This window comes from Paroedura picta, chromosome 7, assembly GCF_049243985.1.
Source record: "Paroedura picta isolate Pp20150507F chromosome 7, Ppicta_v3.0, whole genome shotgun sequence".
Classification (NCBI taxonomy): Eukaryota; Metazoa; Chordata; class Lepidosauria; order Squamata; family Gekkonidae; genus Paroedura; species Paroedura picta.
Genome location: NC_135375.1, coordinates 12,797,439 through 12,825,337, shown reverse-complemented (window position 1 = coordinate 12,825,337; position 27,899 = coordinate 12,797,439). Strand labels below are relative to the sequence as shown.

General features: G+C 51.3%; 1 protein-coding gene across 5 annotated transcripts in view; it reads right to left on the bottom strand.

The window, feature by feature from the left end:
- The window catches only part of CTIF (cap binding complex dependent translation initiation factor), a 150,332-nt gene that overhangs the window by 77,975 nt on the left and 44,458 nt on the right, over positions 1–27,899 (bottom strand). For 4 of the 5 annotated variants that reach the window (XM_077346752.1, XM_077346753.1, XM_077346756.1 and 1 more), the window contains exons 4-7: positions 26,983–27,093; positions 25,395–25,468; positions 24,281–24,385; positions 22,756–22,831 (exon numbers count right to left, since the gene is read on the bottom strand). In XM_077346752.1, the coding sequence (XP_077202867.1) occupies positions 22,756–22,831; positions 24,281–24,385; positions 25,395–25,468; positions 26,983–27,093 (366 nt within the window). The remainder of the gene's footprint in view (positions 1–22,755; positions 22,832–24,280; positions 24,386–25,394; positions 25,469–26,982; positions 27,094–27,899) is intronic. The other variant, XM_077346754.1, reaches the window with a different exon arrangement.

Here is a 27,899-nt window from a genome sequence, read left to right as displayed (position 1 = left end):
GCCTTTTGGCTAGGAGCAAGTATAGTAATGTGCACCTTCCCACCCAGGCAGTTTGGGTTCAGAGCCTACAGCATGTTCTTTCCAGAAAGCTTGTACCAAGGCAGGTTGAAAAAGAATTTACCAAGGACAGGAAAACCCTGGAAAGTAGACAATTAGCAGATGGGTGTTTTCCGCACAGGATAGGAATGCGTGGCAGATGTGCTGCCAATATACTACAATGGCTCTGGGGCTTCCATCTGGCATATCTCCCTGCCCTAGTCCACCAGCAATGGCCATTTCCCCTCTCCTGAGCCAGGACTTTTTTCAGGGATTTTTTTAAACTGGCAAAGCAACATCATTATATTGATATAACATTACTAACGATATAACTCAGCAGGTTCTCTGAATTCCCACTTTGTGCTTTTTTTAAAACAATCTGTAGCTCCTTGTCTTGCAGGCATATGCCTTTCCCCTTATACCTCAGCAAAAGAAAGGGCGAGAGACTTATCTAAAGAACGAGAAAGCTGGAAACGCAGAGGATCCGTTGCACATATTGCTGTAGCATTATATCAATATAGAGATGTGAAAAGCCATAGATAGACAGACAGAGGGGTGGGAAGGAAGGAAGGAAGGAAGGAAGGAAGGAAGGAAGGAAGGAAGGAAGGAAGGAAGGAAGGAAGGAAGGAAGGAAGAAAGGAAGAAAGAAAGAAAGAAAGAAAGAAAGAAAGAAAGAAAGAAAGAAAGAAAGAAAGAAAGAAAGAAAGAAAGAAGCTTATCATAAACTGACAGCTCTCAAAATACTGGGCTGTGAGAACCAATACTCTGTGTGTGTGTGGTGTGTATTTGAGAGAGAGAGAGAGAGAGAGAGAGAATGTGTGTGCATGTATATAAATGCACACGTACTATATATATATATCTAGACTTCCAAGGCAACTGCAGATTAAGGTGGAGTTTACCTTCCATATCCTGTGATAGACATACAATAGGGTCTGAACAGATTCAGGATTTCCCAAGGGCGCATATGTACACTCCAGCACGAGGGGAGGGGGGCACTAGCCTCCCCCCGGCTTCCCCACAGCCTGTGCCGGGTTGCACGTACTGAAAGTCTGGCTTTCTGAACGGCTTTCTGCAAAGAGCGGGATTTGCCCTTCTCAGGGCAATTTCCTCCGTCCGTCGAAGCCGGTCTCCAGGAAAGCCGCTCGGCTCTGAGGAAATCCTCGACTCTAGCAGCCCCTCAAAAAGGTGCCAGCGGCACATTATGGGACCTGCTTTCGAACGGTTGGCGTTGGCCCGATGCCGTGCAGGGTTACGTGCAAAAAGTACGCTGCGTTGGCTCCTGTGGGGCAGAGAAGCAGGGGAAACAAACCATCTTCTAGTTGCATGGCGTCCGTGTTTGCTGGAAGACTGGTCCGGCCGAATGGATTTGGGTGAAAGGCAATACAGCCTTGTCCCATATGCAGGGCTGCTGGGGGTGGGGGAGATCTTGCGTTCAAATGCTGACCTCCGATAGAAGCATACAGAACTCTCTGAGAGGGCAGTTCTTCTAACTGGACACATATGAACAGCCCAAGAGGGTCGAGGATAGGAAAGTCAAGCTGAGCGCAAGGAGGTGAATCACCGCTTTTAGTCAATTCGTTTATACCCCACTTGTCTCCCCAATGGGGACTTAAAATGGCTTACAGCATTCTTCTCTCCTCCGTTTTATCGTCACAACAACCCTGTGAGGTATTAAAAAAGTAAAGGTATCCCCTGTGCAAGCACTGAGTCATGTCTGACCCTTGGGGTGATGTCCTCTAGCGTTTTCATGGCAGACTCAATACGGGGTGGTTTGCCATTCCCTTCCCCAGACATTACCGTTTACCCCCCAGCAAGCTGGGTCCTCATTTTACCGACCTCGGAAGGATGGAAGGCTGAGTCAACCTTGAGCCGGCTGCTGGGACTGAACTCCCAGCCTCATGGGCAAAGCTTTTAGACGGCTGCCTTACCACTCTGCGCCACAAGAGGCTGATCATGAGGTATTATTATTGTTTATTAAATTTGTATGCCGCCCTACCGTACAGCTCAGGGCGGTAAGATTTGGGGGGTGGGGGGTGGAATTATTCGGCTTTCAGTATGATCCCTTCCATTAAGGCAGTGGTTCTCAACCTGGGGGTCGGGACCCCTTTGGGGGTCGAACAATCCTTTCACGGGGGTTGTGGCAAGGTGAGCAGCCCTTCTCTCCAAGGGGGTCTCAAAATAGCTGACATAGCTCTCCTTCCATTTTATCCACACAACAGCCTTGCGGGGTAGATCGAGATAGAGCGTCCGTCCGTCTGGAGCAGTGGAAAAGAGCGAGATCGGCATGGTGGAACAAGAGGCAGAACTGAACTGAGAAATCCCAGAAAAAAACCAATTTCTATACAATCCTGAACAAGGGATCTTCACGCCATTGGTCAGTTTTGGTTTAATTTCTGTGAAAGAACCCTTGCATCGTTTTATGGTTGGGGGTCACCACAACATGAGAAACTGTACTAAAGGGTCGCGGCATTAGGGAGGTTGAGAGCCACTGCATTAAGGGTTTGTTGCAAAATCCACTCCGGCCTGGCTTCTACAAGAATTAAGCACACGCAGAGATGCAACACACACACACACACACACTCACACACACAAACGACTCCTGAAAGTCGGGCTTTGTTTCTGGCATCACCAAGATTACAAACGCCGCACCAGGCTGGTCCAGACGTCCGCTTGCTGTCACGTGCCGACAACAAGCCTCTAAGGTGCCAGGGAGATTTCTCACAATGGAAGGAAGAGGGTGTAGGAGAGAGGGAGTCAAGCGCCTGACCCCTTTATTGTTCTTGGGCCTGAAGAAGGCTTCCTCCCGGCTTTCTGAACGGCCCCGCCGAAAATATTTTCCAGCCTCATTGAGCCCTACCGAGTCACTTTCTGATTCCGCCCCTCGACGCCTTCCAGCCGCCCCATTAGGGTCGAAGTCCATTCACAAATACCTGCTCAAGATCACGTAGACTTCCCTCGCCCAGAAGTCAGGAAAGGGGCAGAAATCGAAGCAATCCTTTTTTCTTTTTCTTTAAAGGCCCTTTTCTTTTCTCTTTCAAAAACAACAACACAACAATCTGGAGATAAAAAAAGATCAGAAAAGCACAGAGGCCTACGAAAGGCAGGATAAAGAAAACAAATAAAGCCGTGTTTGGGAGCAAAGAACCAGCGGAGGCTGTCCAGAAATACACACCGCCGTTGCGTTAGGAGGGTCGCCCGACGCGGCCGGCTGGAAAAACCCGCAAAGTGAGATACAGCTTTTGAACTGCCGAGCCCAGGGTTCGAAAACACAGGACAAGACGATGCTGAGATTGGGTGGAATGGGAGTTGTTTGTAGGTCCATGGGCTTCTTTTTACAAGCTTTCTGCCTCTTTTAGGTGAAAAAGACCCCTCAGTAAACATTTACCTCCCCCCCCCCATGTGGTGTATCTTGGTCAGTGGTCGGCTCAGTCTAGAAGCTGCCTCTGGGGTCATTCCTGACCTCCGCGTTGGCTGGACAGACGGGGGACAGCTGCAGTGGCGTCATGATGTTGGCGCCTGTGTTGCGAGGACCGGGAGAAATGGTGCCCTGTGCCAGCTGGGAAGGTGAGCAGAGGGCAGACGGCCCCAAGTCCAACTCCAAAATCATCCTGCACAGTCATTAAGGATGCCCTGAGCAAAAAAAAGACACATCATTCTGTTGACCTAATAGAAAGGTTAAGCTGAACCCCACTCTTTTTTTAAAAAAGAAAGTAAAAAAATCAAATGCTATCATCCCCCTCCTCCCCAAAAAAACCCTACCATTTGAGACTAATATTTATTTAGTTACTGTCTGCCTTTCTCTGGTGAATTTAATGGGAAAAGAGCTGAACTCTGGGGCTGGAGAGGGTTTCTGTGGATTCCATGGACAGCAAAAGTCACAAACAAAGACATCCTACAGTGCATAAAGCCCGATCTATCCCTGGTAGGCAAAATAACGAAACTCTTGCTCACTTAATTTGACCATATCGTGCGATCCAACTCAATGGAGAGAGCAATTATGTTAGGGCTGGTCAGAAAAGGAAACCAGGCTGACAACAGACACGGTGGTTAGATACGATCAAAGTGGGCACCGGCCAGAGCATTATGCAACTCAAAGAAGATTGAAAAATGTGTCAAGAGCTGAGCCATAGGAGTGCCATTCAACTGAATGGCTAACCTCATCAGTTCCTGTAAGTATTACGCTGTTTATTTCAATAGCTATGCGCTACATTTCTCCCCAAGGGAGACAAACTAAGAGGTGATATGGTAGCCATGTTTTGACTGTATATCTTGGATTTGCTGTGTAAGGACTATGATGTTTTGGGGTTTTTTTTGGACTTTTTAGGGGTTTTTTATTGGGGTGATTTTACTGTTTTATCTTACATGTTGTAAACCGCCATGAGAATTTCTGAAAATGATAGTATATAAATCAAATTATTGAATAAATGAATGAATGAATGAATGAATGAATGAATGAATGAATGAATGAATGAATGAAAGGGCTGTCACATAGACTCTATGTCATAGAGGATGGAGCAGAGTTGTTTTATGTTGCCCCAGAAGGGTGGACCAGAACCAATGGGATGAAATGAATTCAAAAGAATTTTTGGCTAAGCAGCCGGAAGAAGTTCTTGACAGTTAGATCGGTTCCTCAGTGGATCAGGTTTCCTTGGGAGGTGGTGGTGGGTTCTCCTTCCTTGGCGGTTTTTAAGTAGAGGCTGGAGAGCCAGCCGACAGAAATGTCAATTCTGTGAATTTAGGAACATGGTGAGTGGGTGGGCAGAAGGGACTGTGTCTGAGCTTGGCTCTTGTGGCCCTTTCTTGCATGCCCAGGGAAATGCCAATTGCCATTTTAGGATTGGGAGGTGAATTTCCTCCAGACCAGATTGGCCAGAGATTCTGTTGTTGTTGTTTTTTTGAGGGAGGAGGTACCATCTGGCCACGGAACTGGGGTCCCTGTGGGTGGGCACGTAGCTGTGAAATTCCTGCATTGTGCAGGGGGTCGGACTAGATGACCCTGGAGTCCCCTTCCAACTCTATGATTATAAGGAACAAGAATTCGAGTGGATCCTCTCAAAATGTAAGCACTGTAAAGCCATCCTATTTACGCATTCACATAAATAATAAAAAGCATTTATCTGATTTTAGAGTTCTTCATGCTTTGGGTTACCTATGCAATGGAAAGGATTACGGACCGTATTTACATTCCTGTTCTAAGGATGAAGAATCACCACGAGAGAGGATTGTACTGCAGGAGTCCCCTGGCACCTCAGCAGAGTTCACACCCTATCGAGTCTGCTGAAGACAATGCAATGAAGAGGGCGTAACCGTGCCAAAGACTTACCGAGATAATTGCTTAGGAGCTTTGTACGTCAACGTTGCAGTCCCGCCATAACTCGAGTTACGGACCATATCTACCAGGAAATAACTCCTGACGCATGCGGGAAGATGGATTTCGGAGTATAAGCATTCAGGATTGGGAAAGTACCAGCGCTTAACCGCGACGGTTTCCACACCCACGGAAGCTGCCTCCTGGGTTGATCCAGGTTTCCTGATACAAGCTGGAAGGGGTGTCATGGGAGGAGGGTGCGGGACTCAGGGGGAGAGCATCTGTTTGGCAGGCCGAAGGCACCGGGTTCAATCCCAAGCCCTTTCAGTCAGAAGCACGAAGGCACGTGAAAACGATGGGGAAAGGAGAGTCGCTGCCTGTCCGAGTGGTTGTTTCACGTCAACGTTTTTAAACTGGAGGTGCTCAGGACTGAAATTAATGAGCGGAAAACTCAGGAGAGATTTTTTAAAAAGTCGTTTTTCACCCAAAGAGTAATTAACACCGGGGATTCACTGCCGCAGGAAGTGCTGCTGGCTACAGCACAGGCAGCTTTGAGGGTGGATTAGATAAACGTAGGGAGCAGAGGCCATTAGAGGCTACTAGCCATAATGCAGAAATGGAATGCTATCCTTATCCATGCTTCCTCTATATATTTGTGAAAAACTCTGGTGGGTGGAACGTGTCCGGCTGTCCAAGTTAGAATGGTTGCTGGCTGCACCCTGATTGGCCCTGGCCCTACAGCTCCCGCCCTCCCTTCCTGGATGATAGCCGCATTCCCCTAAGCCATGCCAGAGACAGAGAGAGAGACACAGAGCCCTGCCAGACCAAACACGAGCCCTCATTCCCTCCTATCGCTCCTGCTGCAAGGGAGGCAGAGAGAGCTGCCCCAAACTGCTGACCAGCCCTGCTTCCCTCCTAAGAAGGGGCCCTAATTACCTGCTATGGCTCCTACTGCGAGGCACATGGGAGAGACACAAGCGAGAGGGAGAGGAAGAGAGACACGGAGAGAGATCTGCACCTCCCGGTGTTCCCTGGGTCCTAGCGCCCATTGCATTCCTGCTTGCAATGGGCTTTCTTGCTAGTGTGCCCATATTATCGGTGATTGGAGGGCAACAGTAGGAGGGCTTTGAGAGTTCTGGCCCTGCTGGAGACCCACCTGATGACATGTGGGTTTTAGTCACTGTGTGGCACAGAGTGTTGGATTGGATACAGTGTTGGCCGTGGCCTGATACCACGTGGCTTCTCTTTATGTTCTTATATCTGGGGCTGGAATGCTCTGTATTCTTGTTGCGAGAAGGGCAACAACAGGAGAGCTTCTGGAGTTCTGGCCCCACTGGTGGACCTCCTGAGGGCCTCCAGGTTTTGACCACTGTGTGACACAGAGTGTTGGACAGAATGGCCCGAAAGGCTCAGTCCTATAAATCCTATGAATGTAATTTCCAACGAACAAACAAACAAAATGGGCCGCTGGTTTGATCAAACAGGGCTTCTCTTGTGTATGTTCTTAACCTGGGACCTTCTGCATGCCAGGTAGATGCTCCACCTCTCAGCCATAATTCCCCCCTCCCACAGTCTTTCCTCTAAATGTGGCCGAACCAAAGCAGGACTCTCGATATGCCAGAGGAAAACCCGAACTGGGCCGCATTCTGTGAGTGGTCGGCACTTCCTTCCTTCCTTCCTTCCTTCCTTCCTTCCTTCCTTCCTTCCTTCCTTCCTTCCTTCCTTCCTTCCTTCCTTCCTTCCTTCCTTCATTCATTCATTCATTCATTCATTCATTCATTCATTCATTTGATTTGAATGGCCGCTGCTCTCAGAAACACGACGGTTCACAATATAATTTACTACAAATCAATACCTTAAACCCATTAAAATTCCCCATTAAAACCCCATAAACAATGATAAACAGTCATAATGATGGCGATTAATAACTATTCCCTCACAGGCCCAATGGACGAGCAGAAGGGAGCGGATGGATAGTTGGGCATGGGTGGAACAATCTAGGGAACCAGTCCAGTCTAATTCCGGCCTCTCCCCCCCCCGGGAGAGGGGCCGGATCTTAGCCCCTGGGCTACCACCTGGCCTCAGACAAATGCCTGGCGGAAGAGCTCCGATTTGCGGAACTCAGAGAGCTCCGACAGGGCCCGCAGCCCGACAGGGCCCACAGCCTGCAGCTTGTTGAAACCGGGCCCTGTTTGGTGACACGGGCCACGCTGGCTCCTTGGCGGGTTACTGAAATGGCCAACAGCCTCCCTTCAATGAAGCCGGAGCCACCCAGCAGTCTGCAGAGGAAGGTTATTCGTACACGCCCAGGTGTTCCGTTCTAAGCCACTGGGATTTGGGACGCATGCGGCTCAGAGAGATCCCAGACTGGGAGGCCGCTGCGTTCCGCGTTCCACAATAGCTCTCGAGTGCTTACCTGCCAACTGCAGACAGGAAATTAGCAGTTTAAGAACTTCTGGCGGCGTTGATTGTATTGGTTGCTATTTTCATAAGATCAAGGAAACGCTTGGAGGGACGGGGACCCCGAGGGAGCGGGAAGAAGGAATCAGAGAGGACAGGGCCCGAGGGGGAGGGAAGTCCTTTTGTTCTGAACACATTTCAGTCCCGAAAGGAAATAATCAGCATCAGAGAGCCAGTGGGAGGCAATGCTTAGTGTGTCAGGTTAGAGAGGGGAGACCCAGGTTAAAATCCTTACTCTAGGAGCCAGTGACGGTTATGAGGGTTGAACTCCAATGTGGACAGCCGGGTTTCATGCTCAACTCTTCCATTTGGAGCTGGCTGGGTGACCCTGAGCCTTTCCAAGACTGATTCTGCACTTACTTTGTTTATTCCGCTGTGGATTCTGCTGAATTCTGATCAATTTGAACTCGGGTCTTCCTCTATCCCCCGCCCTCACCATTGAAACAGAAAGTGTTCTGCACGTGGCTAGGGAAGCTCAGAAGGGGGGGGGGGGCGTGGAGAGAAGTGCAGCAGGAGCCTCTTTCTTTTCTTGAAGGGGGGCAGGGAATTGAAGACAGCAGAGAAGGGGGGAAAAACAAGAGGCAAACCTCTGCCGAGAGAAATTAGAGCTTCTGGAGCTTCTGCTGAGAGACGTTAGGGCTTCTCCTTTAAGGGAAGCCTTGAAACCTGGAAACGAGGAAGCCTTTAAAATGACACCCTGGCCAATCAGGGCTTATCTACAGCATTGGAGGGTCAGCAGCAAGTTAATTTGGGGAAAAGCAGAGAGCTGCACGCTTACTCATGAGGATTTTCCAAATATTGAGGGTTATATCCACTCCAGAATATCACGGGAGAAAGGTAGGGTCACTCTGGATCAATAATGCTTGTTGCAGAGGGAAAATTTAAATTGCCCCAAATCAAAATGGAAATCGCATTCAGTGTAGACAGCAGGGATTGAATCGACCTGGGACTGGAATAAAAGCTCCGTGCAGATTCAGCCCAAGTCTCTCAGGGCTCTCTTAACTCCAACGACCTCACAAATTGCCTGTTGTGGAGAGGGGGGAAGCTGACCATAAGCCACTTTGAGTCTCCCCAGGGTAGAGAAAAGTGGGGTGTAGAAAACCCACTCTTCTTTGTCTACTCTGCCACGAAACCCACAGGGTGTGTCCCTCTCTTTCAGCCTAACCTACCTCACAGGGCGAGGGCTTTTGGAGTTCTGGTCTTGCTGATGGACCTTCTGATAGCCCCTGGGTTTTGGCCACTGTATGCCACAGGCTGTTGGACAGGATGGGCTGTTGGCCTGGTGCAACATGGCTTCTCTTATGTTCCTACAAAGGGGGTGAATTTCTGGTGTTTTATCACATTGCTCAGAGTTGGATATTATACAAGCTTAATGTTAGTTCAAGACTCCAGTCCTTGCTTTTGTGCAGCAAAAAGGAATAAATTCCTTAAAAAAACTGAAAAATAAACCCCAAGAGCAATGTCCAGCAGGCCAACAAGAAGAACGTGTGCTACGCGGCACAAAAATACCGCTGCTTACAGCGTCATCTGAATAAGAGTTACAGTCTCCTAACGCCACTGAATTCAAGTGCTTTAGAGCAGGGGTAGTCAACCTGTGGTCCTCCAGATGTCCATGGACTGCAATTCCCATGATTCATCTAGTCCACTGACATCTGGAGGACCACATGTTGACTACCCCTGCTTTAGAGGCATAGCAATTCTAGTTTTTAACTTTGAACTTTTTAAAACTTGAACTTTGGTTTGGGAGAATCCTTCTGCAGATTCCTTGAATAGCCAACGTCGCAAACAAGGAAATACTACAGCGCATAAAACCCGATATATGACTGGCAGGCATAATCACCAACCCCCAGCTCACTTACTTGGGCCATTTCACGCGATCCAGCCCAACGGAGAGAGCAATTAAGCTCGGATTGGTCAGGGGTAAAAGGAAACCGGGCCGACAAAGAGCACGGCGGCTAGATACGATCAAAACGGACACCAGCCAGAACATTACAAAGCTAAAAGACGCGGTGCAAGATTGGAAGCTGTAGCGGCAGTGGAACCATAGGATCACCAAGAATCGAACTCTACTGAACAGCTAACATCATCATCATCAATTTGGGTTAGGATTACGTTCTATATTTCAATAATTATACCCTGCATTTCTCCCCAAGGGACATCTTAAATCATCATTCTCCTCTCCTCCATGTTGTCTTCACAACCACCCTGTGAGGTAGGCTGGGATGAGACTGGGTGGCAGGACCAAGGTCCCCCAGTGAGGTTCCGTGGCACACTGGGGATTTCAACCTGGGTCTCTACCTAGACCCTAGTCCAGGGGTAGTCAAACTGCGGCCCTCCAGATGTCCATGGACTACTATCCCCATGAGCCCCTGCCAGCAGGCTGGCAGGGGCTCATGGGAATTGTAGTCCATGGACATCTGGAGGGCCGCAATTTGACTACCCCTGCCCTAGTCCCACACTCTAACCACTAAGTCAGGCCAGTGTAAACTGGGGATCAACAAACAACGCCACTGAAATCAACTGCTGCATTTCTTGTCAGCCCAGGCTTGGGAAGCTTTTCAGCTGATCGCTGCAGTGGAGGAGCCGGTGACCGGCTCAGCACAGCAGATGGAGACCAGATGTAGCCTTGGGCCTGGAAAGCATCTCAACCCCCAACGCCAGTCCTGTAAGGCAGGCCTCACGCTGCATATCAGGTCCTGAGTTGCAGAGAGTGTGGTTACCCAACGCCACCTGAATGAGTTCACGGCCAGAAGAAAAGAGACACTGTTTCTCCCAAGAGCCTCTGAGCAGCAGGGAGAGGACGTTTTCGGGAGGGGGGTCCAGCCTAAAGCCCCCGTCACCCCTTGCAAAGAACTAGCACAGCACTGGCCCTAAATCTATGAGAAGTCTTGTTTCACAATCCCCTCTTCTGGGAGCGGACATAACTGCAGGACCCGGTTGCCAGGAGGGGGGGGGGGTTTACTCGCTAGGTATCCTGAGGTCAGCCGCCGATGACTTCAATGGGAAGAGAGCGTGCCCTGACCCTTGTTCAGGATGCGTATAGGAACGGCTGCTACTGCACACGCTATATTTTACTATTTGGAAAAAGTGACACCAGTCGCTTCCTCTCCACGGAGCTTTGTTTAGCTAGGGGAACCCGCGCCAAAGGGCTGCCGGATCGCCTCTGGCTGGAAAGGCCACAGTGCCCCCTGGTGCGGGCCGTGGGAAGAGCACCCTCGACGCTTCCTTGCTCAGGAAGCTTTTTTAGGTGGCTTGTTTAGAAATAGGAAGATGGTTTCCTTCAGAAGCGGGGCAGAAAGAGGCAGGGGCCTACAAATTTGAGCGAATCCCATGTTTCCGGACCCTGGGGAGCCCCAGGGAACTCTAAGAGGTCTTTGAGGTCTGGAAGGATGTCCTTCTGAAGGGGATGGAGAAGTGATTAACCAGTGGAGCTAAGAAGAACTGTGAGGAAAGGCTGGATCTAAATGGCCATTCTTCTGATGTTATGCCTCATGGCCGTGTTTGACGCTGTCAACCACAAGCGCTTGGCCCACTGCTTCACCGGGGATACGTGGGACAGCCCATCTGTGGCTGCTCTCCCACCTGCAGAATCGGATACAGAGATTTGCAGTGGGGAAAGAGTTATCATGCTACTTTGGGCTCCCTTGTGGAGTTCCACTGGGGGCGATTCTCTCCCCCACACTTTTTAACATCTTTATGCGCCCTCTGGCTCAGCTGGTCCAGAGTTTTGGGCTGGGTTGTCATCAGTATGCAGATGACACCCAGCTCTATCTCCTCATGGATGGTCACCCGGACTCCACTGTGGAGCCATTTGCCAGATGTTTGGAAGCCATGGCTGGGTGGCTTGAGCAGAGTCACCTGAAACTCAACCCCTCCAAGATGGAGGCTGGGAAGGACGGGGGCAGGCCAGGAAGTGTATTTACCCATCGCGGCCAGGACCAACTTAACATTGCATCCTGTGCCAGGAATCTGGGAAGCCTCTCTGTCTATGGAGGCACAAAGTCACGAAGGTAGCCTACCAGGCATTCTTCCACCTACGCCAGGCAGGGCTACCAGTGCCCTACCTGTCCCCAGAACACCTGGCTATGATGATCCATGTGAGAGTCACCTCCAGAATTGACTTCTGTAACCCGCACTAGGTGGGCCTTCCCTTGTCCCCCAAATTACAGTTGGTGCAAAATGCAGTTGCTAGGGTTCTCACAGGAACACCTTGGAGGGTTCATATCCAGCCTTGTGCGGACGCAGCTGCATTGGTTGCCGGTTGCGGCCCAGATCAAGGTCAAGGTTCGTTCGTTCGTTCGTTCGTTCGTTCATTCATTCATTCTTTCATTCATATGCCGCCCTCCCCGAATGCTCAGGGGGTTCACATAAAACAGAACAATACAGTTAAAATAAATGAAAAATAATGAAGTGAAACAACAAGAAACAAGGAACTTTAAGGCCTTTTCGCAGTCTGGGACCCTCATACTTGAGGGATTGCCTGTTGCCTTGTGCTCTATGGGTACTAATCTGTTCATGGTGCCTGTCAGTCTGGCCTTGACTTGGCCCAGGGCCTTTTTGGTCCTGGCCCCAACCTGGTGGAACGAGCTCCCGGAAGAACTGAAGGCCCTGCAGAAGCTCTTCCAGTTCCACAGGGCCTGCAAGCCGGAGCTCTTCCACCAGGTCTTTGGTTGAGGGGCCCCTCCAGGCCAGTGGAGCTTAGTCATCTATCTACGTGGATGGAAGGCATCCCTTAACTCTCCCCTGAGCCACGGAGGGGGGCTATTGTCGGAGACCCGCTTGCTAACTGAAAAGAAGAAACAGGGTGCCCCTTGAAGAAAACGTCACGCCAGGCCGGGTGAACGATACAACAGGAACAAGCTTTATTTCAGCAACGTGGAGTCCGCTGGTATGGAGTAAGAGCTTCCACCGAACTCCAGGTGGAAGCTCTCTTTTATACAAAACCCACCTCCTTAGGCTGTATTGCCCCACCCAGTACTTGCGGAGGGAACATGCTGATACAATCATGACTCATGCACATATGCGAGGTTTTCCGGGGTTCCCGATGGCCCATTTCCCTGGAACAAAGGGCCATCTCCGGGCCCTTGTCAAAAGGTGGAGGGGGACATTGAGGTTCTTTAGCGGCCATTGCCACCTCAACGATCGGGTGGGGCGCCCAGCTGCCGGCTTGCCTGTGATCACCATGCCCTACCTCCGTGATCGCGGGCGCCTCTGATGGCGGGGTTCGGTCCGGTTCCCAAGCCACCAAGGACCGAACCACGACATTCTGCCTCCCCAAAGGTCCATTCTCCAACCCCCCGGGACGGCCAGGATACCGCTTGTGGAAACGTTCAGTGAGTCGGGACGCAAGGACGTCCGCTGCCCAGACCCATTCCCGGTCCCCCAAAGCGAAGTCCTTCCATTCCACGAGGTACTGCAACTTCCCCCTGTGGAGTCTAGAGTCCAGGATATCCGCCACCTCGTGGTGCTCCCCCCCCGGCAGGACCTCGGGCGCTGGCGGGGAAGACACGGGGTGCCAAACGTCACCGTCCGGAGTTTTTTTTAGAAGGCTCACGTGAAAGACGGGATGGATGTGCCGGAGGTTCTTGGGGAGCTTGAGCTTGACCGAAACTTCGTTGATCGGGGCCAAGACCTCGAAAGGCCCCAGAAACCGAGGGCCTAGCTTCTTGCTGGGCAAATTCAACCGTAGGTTCCGGGTGGAAAGGTAAACTCGATCCCCCGGTCGGATCTCCTCAGCTGGTCGTCTCTTCCGGTCGGCGTTCTCTTTCTGCGCTGCCTTGACTTTGTGGAGCTGCTCCTGCAGCGACTTCCAGCATCTCCCGGCACGCTTCCCCCACTCGCGAAGGTCGGCCGATTCCCGGGCGGGGACCTCTCCAAGCTCCGGGAAGTGTCTCAGGTCTGTCCCGTAGACGACGGCAAAAGGCGACATCTCCGTGCTGCTGTGGTCTGCGTTGTTGTACGCGAACTCGGCCAGGGGAAGCAGGGGCACCCAGGTGTCTTGATGATAGGAACCGAAACACCGCAAGTACTGCTCCAGTACTTGATTAACCCGCTCGGTCTGCCCGTCCGTCTGGGGGTGGTAAGCGGAGCTCAGCCCTTGCTCGATGCCTAACAGGCGCAGGAAAGCTTGCCAAAACCGGGACACGAATTGTGAGCCCCGATCGGAAATCACCTTGTCCGGCAGCCCGTGCAGTCGGAACACGTGATCCAGGAACATCCGAGCCAACTGTGAAGCACTGGGGACACTGGTGCAAGGAATGAAGTGGGCCTGTTTGGAAAATAGATCTACCACCACCCAGATCACCGTTTTCCCCTTGCTGGGAGGCAAGTCTGTTATAAAGTCCATGGAGATCACTGACCACGGCCGGGTCGGGACCTCGAGCGGGTGCAGCAGACCTTTCGGCTTGCCAACCCCCGGCTTGCAGGTCAGGCAGACAGGACAACCACTGACGTAAGCTTTTGTGTCCCGCCGCAGACTGGGCCACCAAAACCGCCGCCGGGCCAACTTCCAGGATTTTACGAAACCGAAGTGCCCGGCGGTCTTAGCATCGTGGCAGAGGCTGAGGGCTTCCCGTCGTAGCCCTTCCGGGACGTAGACAGCCTCCCCCCTCCGCCAGAGACCGGAGTCCAAAATCAAAGAGTCCCGGAGCTCGGCCAGCTCCTCGTCTGTCCCGTAGGCTGCCACTAGGCGGTCTCGGAGCGGGGCGGTCGCCGGGTCGGGCTCCCATTCCCCCCTGGCCCGACGCCTAGTGACGACCCCCCGTCCCAGCTGCTCCTCACCAAACACAGACCTGGTGCAGGGAGCGTACCCCTCCCCATGCTGCGGCAGACGGGAGAGGGCGTCCGCGAGGAAATTCTCTTTGCCGGGGATGTGACCAAGCTTGAAATTGTACCGCGAAAAGAACTCCGCCCACCTCATCTGCTTGGCGTTCAGGGATCGCGGTTGCCGGAGCGCCTCCAGATTCTTGTGATCTGTCCAGACCTCGAACGGCTCCTCTGTTTCCTCCAGCCAATGCCGCCATTCGGTGAGGGCGAACTTAATCGCAAACGCCTCCTTCTCCCAGGTAGACCAGTTCCGCTCCGTTTCGGCGAATTTTCGTGAGAGGTAGGCCGCCGGCCTCAGCTGTCCCGCCTTGTCTCGCTGCAGGAGAACCGCCCCGGCTGCTGCGTCGCTGGCGTCGACTTGTACCACCATCGGCTGGGTTGGGTCGACGTGCAGTAGCGTGGGCTCAGACGCGAAAGCTTGCTTGAGGGCCAGGAACGCTGCCTCCGATTCCTCATTCCAGCCGAGCGCTGCGCTGGGCCGCGTGGCGCGAGGACCCCTCCCCTTGGTACCTAGCAAGTCCGTGAGGGGAGCCACTACGGAGGAGTATCTGGGGATGAAGCCTCTAAAAAAGTTAGCAAACCCCAGGAAGCTTTGTAGCTGTTTCCGGGTGCGGGGCCGTTCCCAGTCCAGCACCGCCTGCACCTTCTCGGGGTCCATAGCTATGCCCTGGGCTGAGATGCGGTAGCCCAAATAGTCCAGGGAGGGACGGTGGAATTCGCACTTAGCCAGCTTCACGTATAGGTGGTTTGCCAGCAGGCGCTTTAACACCTCCCTCACCAGGGTCACGTGCTCTTGGGGATCTTGGCTGTAGATCAGGACGTCATCCAAATAAACAACCACCCCCTGAAACAAAAGGTCCTGCAACACCTCATTAATTAGACTCATGAAAACCCCAGGTGCCCCGCTTAAACCGAACGGCATCACTTTAAATTCGAATTGTCCCAATTGACAGTTAAACGCTGTTTTCCACTCATCCCCCTCCCGGACGCGTACCCGGTAGTACGCCTCCCTTAGGTCCAGCTTAGTGAACAGAGTCCCTTTGCCCAGCCGGGCCAGCAAATCCGGGATCAGCGGGAGGGGGTAAGCGTTCCCCGCTGCGATGGCGTTGAGGCCCCGGTAGTCCTGGCACAGCCGTCGGGACCCATCCTTTTTCCGGACGAACAAGACTGGAGCTCCCATGGGACTGGAAGCGGGCCGGATGAAACCTCGGGCCAGATTTTTTTCCAAGAACTCCCGGAGGTCCTTGAGCTCACCCTCACTCATTTTGTAGATGCGCCCTTTGGGCAGTACCGCCCCCTCTGGGATGTTGATAGCGCAGTCCGTGCGGCGGTGTGGGGGTAGCTCGTCCGCTTCCCGCTTGCTGAAAACGGCTGCGAGGTCTCGGTACTCTGGCGGGACCTCGGGCTCTGGTTTCTCCTGCTGCGCCGCCGCCGCTCCCCTGGGACGCGCCGCCGTTCTCTTGTGGCTGGAATTCTCGCGGGGGACCCGATGCCGTGCACCCACCGTCAAGTCGAACTTCAGGGTCCCCGCCCGCCAGTCCACCACGGGGTTGTGTTCCTTCAGCCAATCCAGGCCCAACACCGCCCGATATCCCGCTACGGGGACCTGGATCAGCCACCGCAGCTCTTGGTGGTCCCCTATGTGGATGGCGATAGGACCCACCTCCTCCCCGAAAGGTCCCCCCTGAATCGGGCTGCCGTCCATCTGGACGAAAACCAGGGGAACCTTCCGAATGCGCTTCGGTAGCCCCAAAACCCGGGCTATCTGGGGGTGGACCATGCTGTGGTCGCATCCAGAGTCCAAAAGAGCCTCCCCCACCCAACTTAGTCCGTTCTCCGGGTTCCGGAGCTCTAAAATTACCACGTTCGGAGGTCGCGCCTCATGCTGTAGGGGTTTTCCCTCGCACCGCGGGACCTGCTGCCCGGCGCCGTCTACAGCAGGTCCTGGCCGTTTCCCGTCGCCTGGACGCTTCCCGGTTCGTTGCGGAGGTCCTCCGCCCGGCGTGCCTGCTGGGGGCGTGTCGCACCTCCCCCCTGGGAGAGCCCGCGGTCCTCCCCCCCTTGCCGTTGGCACGCTGCTGCGAAATGTCCTGACCCCCCGCATTTCAGGCACAGTCCTTCCCGGCGTCTCCTTTCCCGCTCGGGGTTCGGGGGTCGTTTGGGGCGAGAGTTGTCGGGGCCCGGTCTCGGCGCCTCGGCTGACCCGCCTTTGGCCTCCCGGGGGGGTGCGGCGGCCCAACCCAGGCTGGCTTCCAGCTTGGCGACCACAAAACACCACCCCTCCAGTGTAGACAGATCTTCTTCCGTCCCCTTGATCACGGCCCATTCCCTGAGCTTCGGGTTAAGGCCCTCCCGGAAGTACTCGATTTGGGTCTCCTCGTTCCAGGAGAACACCTTGCCTGCTTCCCTCCGGAAAATGTCTATATAGTCCATAACCCCCCTAGTACCCTGTCGAAGTCCCTTGATCCGACTCTTTGCCTTGTCCTCTGCCTGGGGGTCCTGGAATCGTCGGCGGAGCGCGACCACGAAGTCCTGCAGGTCCCGAGTTGCCGGGTCGCCGCGCTCGGCCAACCCCAGGTACCACTGACCCGCCTTGCCCTGGAGACACGAGGCCACCCCCCAGACCAAGTCCTCGGAGTCCTCATACCGGTCTCCATACCTCCGGGCATGCGTCAGCGCGTGGAGGAGGAACTGCGGGAGGTCGTCCGGCGTCCCGTCGAAACGCGCCTTAAGCTCTGGGGGGGAACGTTTTGGAGAGTAGTCCGACCCCCTCCGGATCCGGGATTCTCGGCGTCCGCCGTCTCGTCCTGCTCCGCTCCACCGGCTACCAACTTGCCCAACGACGCCGTGCCGCTCCCTGCCTTGCACGTCGCTCCTGCGTTGGTCCGGCTCTCGCCGCCCCGTCGGCTCACCCGCTCCCCCGAGATCCTCTGCTGTCTCGCCTCTCCGCTGGCCGTCTCGCCTACACGGGACTGAAAACGGCTCCGGGTCGGGGTCCGGGGCCCGCTCACCAGTGCCGGGCTCGTCCTCGTCGCTGGAGGCGTCCTCACTCGACGCGATCCCCTCCGCCGTTGTATTACCAGTCCCTCCGGGCCCGCCCCGAGCTTGCTCACGGGCTTCAGCTGCCTGCAAGCGCCTGGCCAAGTCCGCCATGGCCCGCCGCAGGTCCTCTAGGGATTCCTCAGGTCTTACCGGGCGAAGCGCCTGCCTCAGCTGGGTGTCCCAGGTTGGGGCCAACCCCCCAGACCTCGGCGCGCTCCCCGCCGTGCTTGGGAACCCCATGGCCCGGCGCCTTCCCTTGGCCGCCGCTGCCGAGGGTCTCGGGGTCCCGGACAGCTGCTCCTGGCCCCCCGATTTTCGGAGGAAATCTCCCGGGGACATTAAACTCATGTTCCCGGGGTTCGTGGGGGTCGAGACCGCCTCGTTGCTTGAAAACGCCATCTCTGGATCCGTCCCGATAAGCGCTCGGATGCGATGCCCCCCTGGAGTTCTGGGGAAGCTCTTACGATGTCGGAGACCCGCTTGCTAACTGAAAAGAAGAAACAGGGTGCCCCTTGAAGAAAACGTCACGCCAGGCCGGGTGAACGATACAACAGGAACAAGCTTTATTTCAGCAACGTGGAGTCCGCTGGTATGGAGTAAGAGCTTCCACCGAACTCCAGGTGGAAGCTCTCTTTTATACAAAACCCACCTCCTTAGGCTGTATTGCCCCACCCAGTACTTGCGGAGGGAACATGCTGATACAATCATGACTCATGCACATATGCGAGGTTTTCCGGGGTTCCCGATGGCCCATTTCCCTGGAACAAAGGGCCATCTCCGGGCCCTTGTCAAAAGGTGGAGGGGGACATTGAGGTTCTTTAGCGGCCATTGCCACCTCAACGATCGGGTGGGGCGCCCAGCTGCCGGCTTGCCTGTGATCACCATGCCCTACCTCCGTGATCGCGGGCGCCTCTGATGGCGGGGTTCGGTCCGGTTCCCAAGCCACCAAGGACCGAACCACGACAGCTATTGGATTTGGGGGGTAGGATTCATAGAATCATAGAATCATAGAGTTGGAAGGGGCCATACAGACCATAGAATCATAGAATCATAGAGTTGGAAGGGGCCATACAGGCCATCTAGTCCAACCCCCAGCTCAACGCAGGATCAGCCCTAAGCATCCTAAAGATTGGGACTTTGCCACCAGGTTGTCATTTTTTAATTTTTAATTTTTTAACCTTATATTGTGTGGTTTTATCATATGTAACCCGTTGTGAGGCGGCTTTGCTGATAGTGACGGGCAATAAATATAATAACAATAACAACAACAACAATCTTTTCAAACACTATTACAACTCCTTTCCATGTTGATAATCTAGTATTGAAGCTGATTGATAATAAAACATTGAACATTGATTCCTTCCTCTCTAATATCTTTCCAGGACTTGATTTCCCCCTGAGCATTTACCATACTGCTGTACATTAAAAATAAATGCTTTTATTTCTCATATATTCTCATCATGGTAAGCTTCCACTGGGGACCTGAGGGGGGAATATGGAGAACCCAATAAATTCTGGCATGGAAATCACATCCTCAAAAGTCCATCTCTAATTATATGGATCCTTTCTTCTGCTATGATCATTTCAATTGTGTTATGATCATTTCAATCATTTCAACTGGTTTCTTAATCCGTAAGTGATTGCTTAACCCAGCCTTTTTTAACCTTTTGACTATGTAAGAATCCCTGAAATATTTTTCAGGCATCAAGAAATCCCAGGAGTGGTGACATGCCCCTTCAGAGAAACGGGCACAGAATTAAGATGCGGGAGACTGTCAATCAACCAATTAATCAAGCACTCATTTCCTGTTTCCATTGTGGAGAAAGAGACGTCTAGTGATGTCAGGGGCCATCTGAACTTCTGGGAAAGGCCATATAATGTCTGGGGATTGTCGTGTAAACCCAGGGTTCCCCAGTTCCCTTTATTATTATTATTTAATAAAGGCCAAGCCCTATGAAGATAGGTTGAGGGACTTGGGAATGTTCAGCCTGGAGAAAAGGAGGATGAGAGGGGACATGATAGCCCTCTTTAATTATTTGAAAGGTTGTCATTTGGAGGAGGGCAGGATGCTGTTTCCATTGGCTGCAGAGGAGAGGACACGCAGTAATGGGTGTAAACCGCAACGATATAGGCTAGATATCAGGAAAAAATTTTTCACAGTCAGAGTAGTTCAGCAGTGGAATAGGCTGCCTAAGGAGGTGGTGAGCTCCCCCTCACTGGCAGTCTTCAAGCAAAGGTTGGATACACACTTTTCTTGGATGCTTAGGGCTGATCCTGCATTGAGCAGGGGGTTGGACTAGATGGCCTGTGTGGCCCCTTCCAACTCTATGATTCCATGATTCTATGATTCTATTTAAATTTATTCCCCACCACTCCCGGCAAGCCGGCTCGTGAAAGGTTACAGAATGTAAAAACCCACAATACAATGATCCCCCTTAAAAACCCAGTTAAAATTACAAATTACAATAGTACACATGGGGGCAAAACAAACCTACCTACTGCCGCCGGGGCAACAAGGAATCCCCTGTTTAGGTCTCCATCTAGGTCTGCTGAGTCAAGTGTTACTATTTTTTGTCTTGGGTTTTTAACACAATTCCGTCCCAGCCTGCCACTCGATAATTGAATTTTGCATTCGGAACAGCTAACCTTCCTCTCTCATAATGTGATCAAAGTACAATAGCCTCTGTTTAGTCATTTTAGATTCTAGGGAGAGTTCAGGTTTACTCACAGGAAGAAGTACGCATGCACACGAAAGCTTACGCCTTGAATAAAATTTTATTTGTCTTCAAAGATGCCCCTGGATTCAAACTCCGTTGTACTGCTTCAAACCAACATGGCTACCTGCCTGAATCTATCCTCAGGTAAAGAAAACTAAGACCTTGCAAAAATCAAACACCAGATGGCGCAAAAGTCAACTATGAAATTGTCACAGCTCTTCCACAGAATTACAAAATTCCGGACAGGGAATTCACAGCACGCTCGCCAAACTACATTACCCAGGATGCTCTGGGGGAAGCCATGACTAGCGCTTCTCCCCCCCCCCCCCGAAGTAAAGAACACAATCCACATAATACCTTTACTATGACGAACTCAATGACAAATAGCAGTGTGTGATCTGCTGAGTTCCCAGAACTCTTCAATGGGCTGGACATTACGGAATTTAAAAATTGGGGGGAAAGGAGCTATTTGAACACACGAAGCTGCCTTACTTGGAATCATGAACCTTTGGCCCAGCAGGGCCGGTACTGTCTATTCCAACTTGTTCTGTGCAGTTTTAGTGACAAGGACCAGGAACTACGGGTCCAAATGACGGGAAAGGAGATTCCCCTTCAATATTAAAAATCATTTTTGACGGTGAGGGCTGTTTATTGATGGAATATGCTAGCTTGGACGGTTGTAGAATCTCCTTCACTGGAAGTTCTTACAAGGAGATTGGATGAGCATCTGTCAGGAATGGGTGATTTTTAAGAGCCTCTTGTGGCGCAGAGTGGTAAGGCAGGCGACATGCTGTCTGAAGCTCTGCCCATGAGGCTGGGAGTTCGATCCCAGCAGCTGGCTCAAGGTTGACTCAGCCTTCCATCCTTCCGAGGTCGGTAAAATGAGTACCCAGCTTGCTGGGGGGTAAACGGTCGTGACTGGGGAAGGCACTGGCAAACCACCCCGTACTGAGTCTGCCATGAAAACGCTGGAGGGCGTCACCCCAAGGGTCAGACATGACCTGGTGCTTGCACAGGGGATACCTTGACCTTTACCTTTAAGGAAGGGGGCTGGACTGGATGGCCCTTTGGGGTCTCTTCCATCTCTATGTGATTGTGAACTGGGAGCAGCTGGGGACTGAGGGAGAGTCCCTTCACATTACCTATTTAATGATTCTTGCTAAGGCCGAAGAATGAACCTAGAAACTCCTGCAGGGAACGCAAAGGCCTTGTCATAGAGCCGTGGCTGATTTTTCAGAACATGCTGTTAAAACTACCCCTCAGGCAAACATACTCTGGCTTTACTGACAGGTTAAGGAGAATATTGCACGTACACTCATGTAAGATGAAGAATTATTTTTTATACCCCACTTTTCACTGCCTGAAGGAGTCTCAAAGCGGCTTACAAATCAGTCCTTTGGGTTCAATTGTCGATTGATTCATTATTCGAGCAAGGAATAACCATAGTGCAATATTTGTGGCGGCTAGGATTCTGTTTAATAATTTGCTACTAATTTACTCCCTCCTTGTAGCCCTACATTTATGAGCCCTGTTCCATAGTCTGGGGAAGTGTGCACGCACACAAAAGCTCGCGCCCTGAATAAATCTTTGTAGGGCTTAAAGGTGCCATTGGACTCAGATTTTATTCTGTCATTTTGGACCAACACAGCTACCCACCTGAATCTTCCAACTCTGTTAATCATTACATCTGGTTCACTGTGGTCTTGTTATATATAATCAGATTTTAGATATTTGTTTGCATTATAGACGACATGCTTAGCCTGGTAGCTCTCACTTTATTGGCTAAATGCAAGCCCTTTCTTTTTCAATGTGCAAGGGCATGGGTAGTCAACCTGTGGTCCTCCAGATGTTCATGAACTACAATTCCCATGGGCTCATGGGAATTGTAGTCCATGAACATCTGGAGGACCACAGGTTGACTATCCCTGTGCAAGGGATAAACTGATCTTGACTAAACTGATTTTTTTTTTAAGTTTGGGGGTGACAGTTCAGTTTGGGAAATCCCTGAAACTCGCGGACTCCCTATATCTTGCAAAATTCATGTAAACATTCCAAATGTTAGAAAGCAACAAGCTCCACCAGCAAAGGTTCCTGATGCAGAACTAAGAAGCTTCGGAGAGAAAACACCCGGATTGGAAAGCTTTTGCCAAAGAGCAGGGGTGGCCAAACTGTGGCTCTCCAGTTGTCCATGTACTACAATTCCCATGAGCCCCTGCCATGAGTTGGCAGAAGCTCATGGGAATTGTAGTCCATGGACACCTGGAGAGTCACAGTTTGGCGACTCCTGGCATAGACTCTCAAACAGCTCAAACCAATATGCTGTGCATACATGATGCTGGGCCTGCAAATAAAAGGACCAGAACTTACCGGCCAAGCTGGGAGCACTTTTTCTATATCGTTCAGGTTGATGCTGTCTCCGTCCTCACATTTGCCTTTCCCGATTCTGAAGAACAGGCAAGAGAAAAAAAACACATCTGAATCCAGTGTCCAAATGAACCTCTAAAAAGGTCTGTGAGTAGGAGATTGCACAGGCAAGAAACTCACAGGCTTTTGTAACAGGCAACCACACCTCTGAACGAAGGCTTACAACAGAGTCAGTTCTTCCCTTGGTACTGATCAGGGATTGTGAATTCGGATCAATACCCAAAAAATACTGTACCAACACAGAGACTTATACTGGTATTTTTCAAGTATTATTTCAGATGAATAGAGATTAAAGAATCTGATTGTCTACTGGTAGAGCTGAGCCTGAATAAAAGTTATGTTTTTCTGCAGACTATCAACTTTGGCTCTTTTATTCGGCTTTTATTCGGGGGCATTTAGCTATACCGATCCGCTGGGGGGCAGGAACGGTGAGCTCTTAGCTCCCAGCCAAGCTAGCTGATCTTTTCCAGTCTGCACGCAGCAGCAAGAGACCTCCTTACTGCACGCAGATCCTGGGGAGAGCTTCTCCCAGCAAGGTCAGCAGGAGCTGACAGCTCCATGTCACCCCAGCTGAGGCCAGCCTAGGGTCAACTAGGGCGGTGGGAGCTGTCAGCCCAAGTAGTGCAGCTTGGAGGGAAGTCTGAGAGTATGAAGCGTTTAAAGATCCTTTTAACTGCTTTGGATTCATGGAGCTGAAAAATCCGGCATTCCCGATTATTTAAAAAGGTAAAGGTAAAGGTATCCCCTGTGCAAGCACCAAGTCATGTCTGACCCTTGGGGTGACACCCTCTAGCGTTTTCATGGCAGACTCAATACGGGGTGGTTTGCCAGTGCCTTCCCCAGTCATGACCGTTTACCCCCCAGCAAGCTGGGTACTCATTTGACCGACCTCGGAAGGATGGAAGGCTGAGTCAACCTTGAGCCGGCTGCTGGGATTGAACTCCCAGCCTCTTGGGAAGAGCTTTCAGATGGCTGCCTTACCACTCTGCGCCACAAGAGGCCCGATTATTTACTGAATCCAAATTGCTGTACTGGTATTGTGATGTGGGAATACTGGGAAATACCAATATTTCAGGGGTTCAATAACCTGAAAAATACCATTTTGGAGTGGAACACCCTAGTTATGATTCAGACTTGGTCTCACTTCCTGCAGCACTAGAAATGCCACAAAGCTCTTGAAAAAGAATTCAAGACAAGGAGCTACCGGCAGTTTTGGTTGCTTACAGAATTCCTGAAATATTACTACCCCACAGGGTTGTTGTGAGGATAAAACAGAAGAGAGGAGAACCGTGCGAGCCACTTCGGCTCACCAATGGGGAGACAGGCAGAGCAGAAATGAAGCAAAGGAAAAAAGATTACAAGGTCACTCATCTGGGTCTCCCCAACCTGAATTCCCAAACCGTCCAACCTAGGACCTACGGCCCCAAAGCAAAGCTTAAATACTGAGTCTGATCAGACTGTGACTCACCCTTCTCTGTCTATGTGAGGGAGAGCGTGCTTGGGAGCATTGTGGAGTTTTCGCTGGAACTGCGTGAAGTCAAGTTTTTCTGGCTGCAAGTCCCACGTGGCACCACTACCAAGACATCAGGGGAGAAAGAGAGAGATTATTGGGACAAACCAATTCATGGTGGGACAAACACGAGTCAGCATATACTTCAGGGCTATACAAAAACAGAGATACAGTCTACAAAATTGACCAGGATTACGCAGAGCGTGGCTGGGCAAATCCAGGTTGGGAAATTCCATCTGGAGATCAGGGGTAACGTCTGTAGATGTCCAGGCCCGGACGGGAGGATGGCAACCCCAAAGCAGGCTCTGAGGCAGAAGGGGACCTTGCACACTGCATTCTGTGGCAAAGGGGCTCCGGGGAACGTTGGGGTTATGCAAGAGCTCCCCGCGGTCACATGACCTTTCCCAGCAGTTCCAATGTCTGCAGCCATTGCTGGAGGTCACTGGAGTCCACTCCCCCTGATGCTCTACAGGCCTGATTGACCCATTGATTGGCTGGCTCCTGCATCTTCCTTCTGCGCCCACTTCTCTGAAGGGGCAGGACACCAGTTCTGGGGGAAGTTCTTGGAAGCCTGAAATAAATTTCAGGGGTCTCTCCAGACTCAAGAGGTTGTAAAAGGCAGATGAAGAGGCCTGGGAACAATGAATCTAGGTATTAGGGTAAGGGGCACAGTGTCCCAGAGCAATGTGTGGTGTAAAATCTGCCGTCTGCTACAATTTGAGCTTCTAGCTCCCCTGCCTTCGGCATTTGATGGGAGAGGGGCGAGGTACTTGGAAGAAAAGGAATTCTGTGATTGTGACTCCAAGATCTTTATATGTTTACATCTGCAGCTCCTCCCCAAACAGTGACCCAAAACACCCGACAACATTATCCTTTCCTCTTCCATTTTCCCATCAGAACAACCACCTTGCAATATAGGCCAGGCTGAGAGGAGGCAATGGGCTCAAGGCCTGCTGGGTGAACTTCCACCCTAGAGTGCAGCTGTCTGATTAAAAGGAAGCAAGCAGCAAGATTTGGCCTGTTTGCATAAGTGAAAGAAGAGGGGATTGGTGCCCTTCCATGACAAGCTTACCTGAAGGACTCGAGGGTATTGGCTGCCCAGATATCTGTGCCCAGCATGTCCAGGGAGCCGTCTTTGTTGCCATTCTACAGAGAGGGGGGGAGGGGAGGGGGGGTAGAAGAGTTTGGTTAATTTTGAGGAGCACAATCGGCTTGCAATGAGACCCTCCCCACTTAAGTTGCTATTTCCTGGCCCGTGAAACAGAGAGGAATGTGGGAAGCCCACCAGCAGAAGGACATGAAACCTACGGCAGAATATGCAAACATTATTGTACCCTTGCAAATTAAGAGCCCATAATTGTCCTCTCTCACTCCAGGACCAAGCACTATCGCTCTGTTGTGTCCAGAAGATGGCGAGGGGGTTGGAGACTGAGACGTAGGAGGAAAGGTTGGGGGAGCTTGGTCTGTTTAGCCTGGAGAGGAGGCGACTGAGATGGGATCTGATAACTATCTTCACGTATTTAAAAGGCTGCCAGGTAGAGGATGGAGCAGAGTTGTTCTTCTCTTGCCCCGGAGGGACAGACCAGAACCAATGGGATGAAATTAATGCAAAAGAAATTCTGTCTAAAGTTCCTGACAGTTAGAGCGGTTCCTCAGTGGAAGAGGCTTCCTCGGGAGGTGGTGGGTTCTCCATCTTTGGAGATTTTAAAACAGAGGCTGGAGAGCCTTCTGATGGAGAGGCTGATTCTGTGAAGGCTCAAGGGGGTGGCAGGTGACAGTGGATGAGCGAGAGGGTTGTGAGTGTCATGCATAGTACAGGCAGTTGGACTAGATGACCCAGGAGGTCCCTTCCAATTCTATGATTCTATGTTCATTTGGGGAAGAATACTCATTTCTCTTTTTAAAATGTGGGACACAGCATGAGCAGCTTTTCTGTTAAAAAGAGGAAGAAACTACTAGGGGTACAGTTGTTGATCTTTCGGTTAAAAAAAAAAAAAAGGAATCAGAGGGCAAATTTCCCTCACCACAACCGTCAGCTCTCCTCTCCTGCCGGTTGCCCACCCTGAAAACATGTCTCTTTTCCGAATCCAAAATGAAACAATCAAATCTGCCAAGAAGAAAAGGGTAACTTCTCAGGTCTCTGCTCCAGAGCCAATGAAGCTGTTATGGTATACCTCAAGGGTGGCCAAACAGTGGCTCTCCAGATGTCCATGGACTACAATTCCCACGAGCACTTGCCAACCTGTACTGGCACAGTTTGGCCACCCCAGGTCTACGGCATCACACAGCAGCCGCCCCTCCCCAAACACCACCCTCCAAAGGCGCCCCCAGCAAATCTCCAGGGATTTCCCAGTAATTCTAGCTGCTAGTTGCCAGCTCTGGGTTCGAAAATACCTGAACATTTGGGAAGGGGAGTGGAGCCCAGGGAGGAGAGGGTCCTCAGCAGAGAATGATGCCGTAGAATCTGAAGCCACCATTTTCTCCAGGGGACCTGGTCTCACACATCTGGAGAACAACTGAAATTCTGGGCAGGTCTCCAGGGGCCACCTGGAGAGTGGCAACTCTAGGCTGAAGGGCGGTTTCAGAACTGTACTGAGAGGTGGGTTTGGGGGCCTCTTTCCCCAGCTTTCCCCAGCACCAGCACCACCACCAGAGGGTACCTTGTGTGAATGCCTGAACTGGCTGCTTCTCCCTCGGCCGCCAGACCCCTGCTTGACCCCTGAACTAGGCCAGGATCCTGAGCTGCTACTGCTGCTGTGATCCCACTCTTCCTGGAAACAACAAACGCCGTTCTTAAGGCAAGGACCACGGATGGGGTGGCCAGGTCCATCGGCAATGCCAGCAGGGGATGGGGAGGGGAGTTTTCCAGGAGCAACACTGGTGAGCGACGCTCTGGCTTTTGGGCAAAACTCTATGGTAGAAATGGCTTCTAACCATAGAGTTTTGTCCCAAAACCAGAACATCTGCTGATGCTCACGTTTTGCTTATTTCAAAGCTACTCCAGTGAAACAAGGAAGTGCTTTCTTAATGACTCGTTTGGGAAAGAAGTCATTGATTGAATTAATGTTACACTAAAACCGAAACTTTAATTTGATGTAGAACAACCTTTAGTCCTTTCCTTCCACACGGAAATCCCCAAAACACAGAAACTCCAAAAAAAACACGCCAAGCTCTGGTGTATCAAAGCATCAACTTACAGGAAAGCACATTATTTAACTGTATCACATTCTACGCTTGTAACTGAAAATCAAGATGAAGAGGTTTTGGCCATTAATGAACAAATTACACAATGCACAGGGGATAAATCAGAAGTTCAATGCAATCCAGCTACCGGTTCTAGATTTGTTCTCTAATTGAAAGCTAATCTGCTTCTGGAATCTCACTCTTCCACCAAGAGCTGTCTCCTTTTTAATTTAATATTTCCCTCCATTATGTTTAAATGATTTTTAAAATCATTTTTCAAAACTGATGGTCACGCACTGGGGAACGTGTGTTCAGTAGGCAGATCCAGAAGGGAAAATTTATAACCTGGAGACATTTATTCCTTTGCTTATATTTGAACTTCTATTCCACCCTA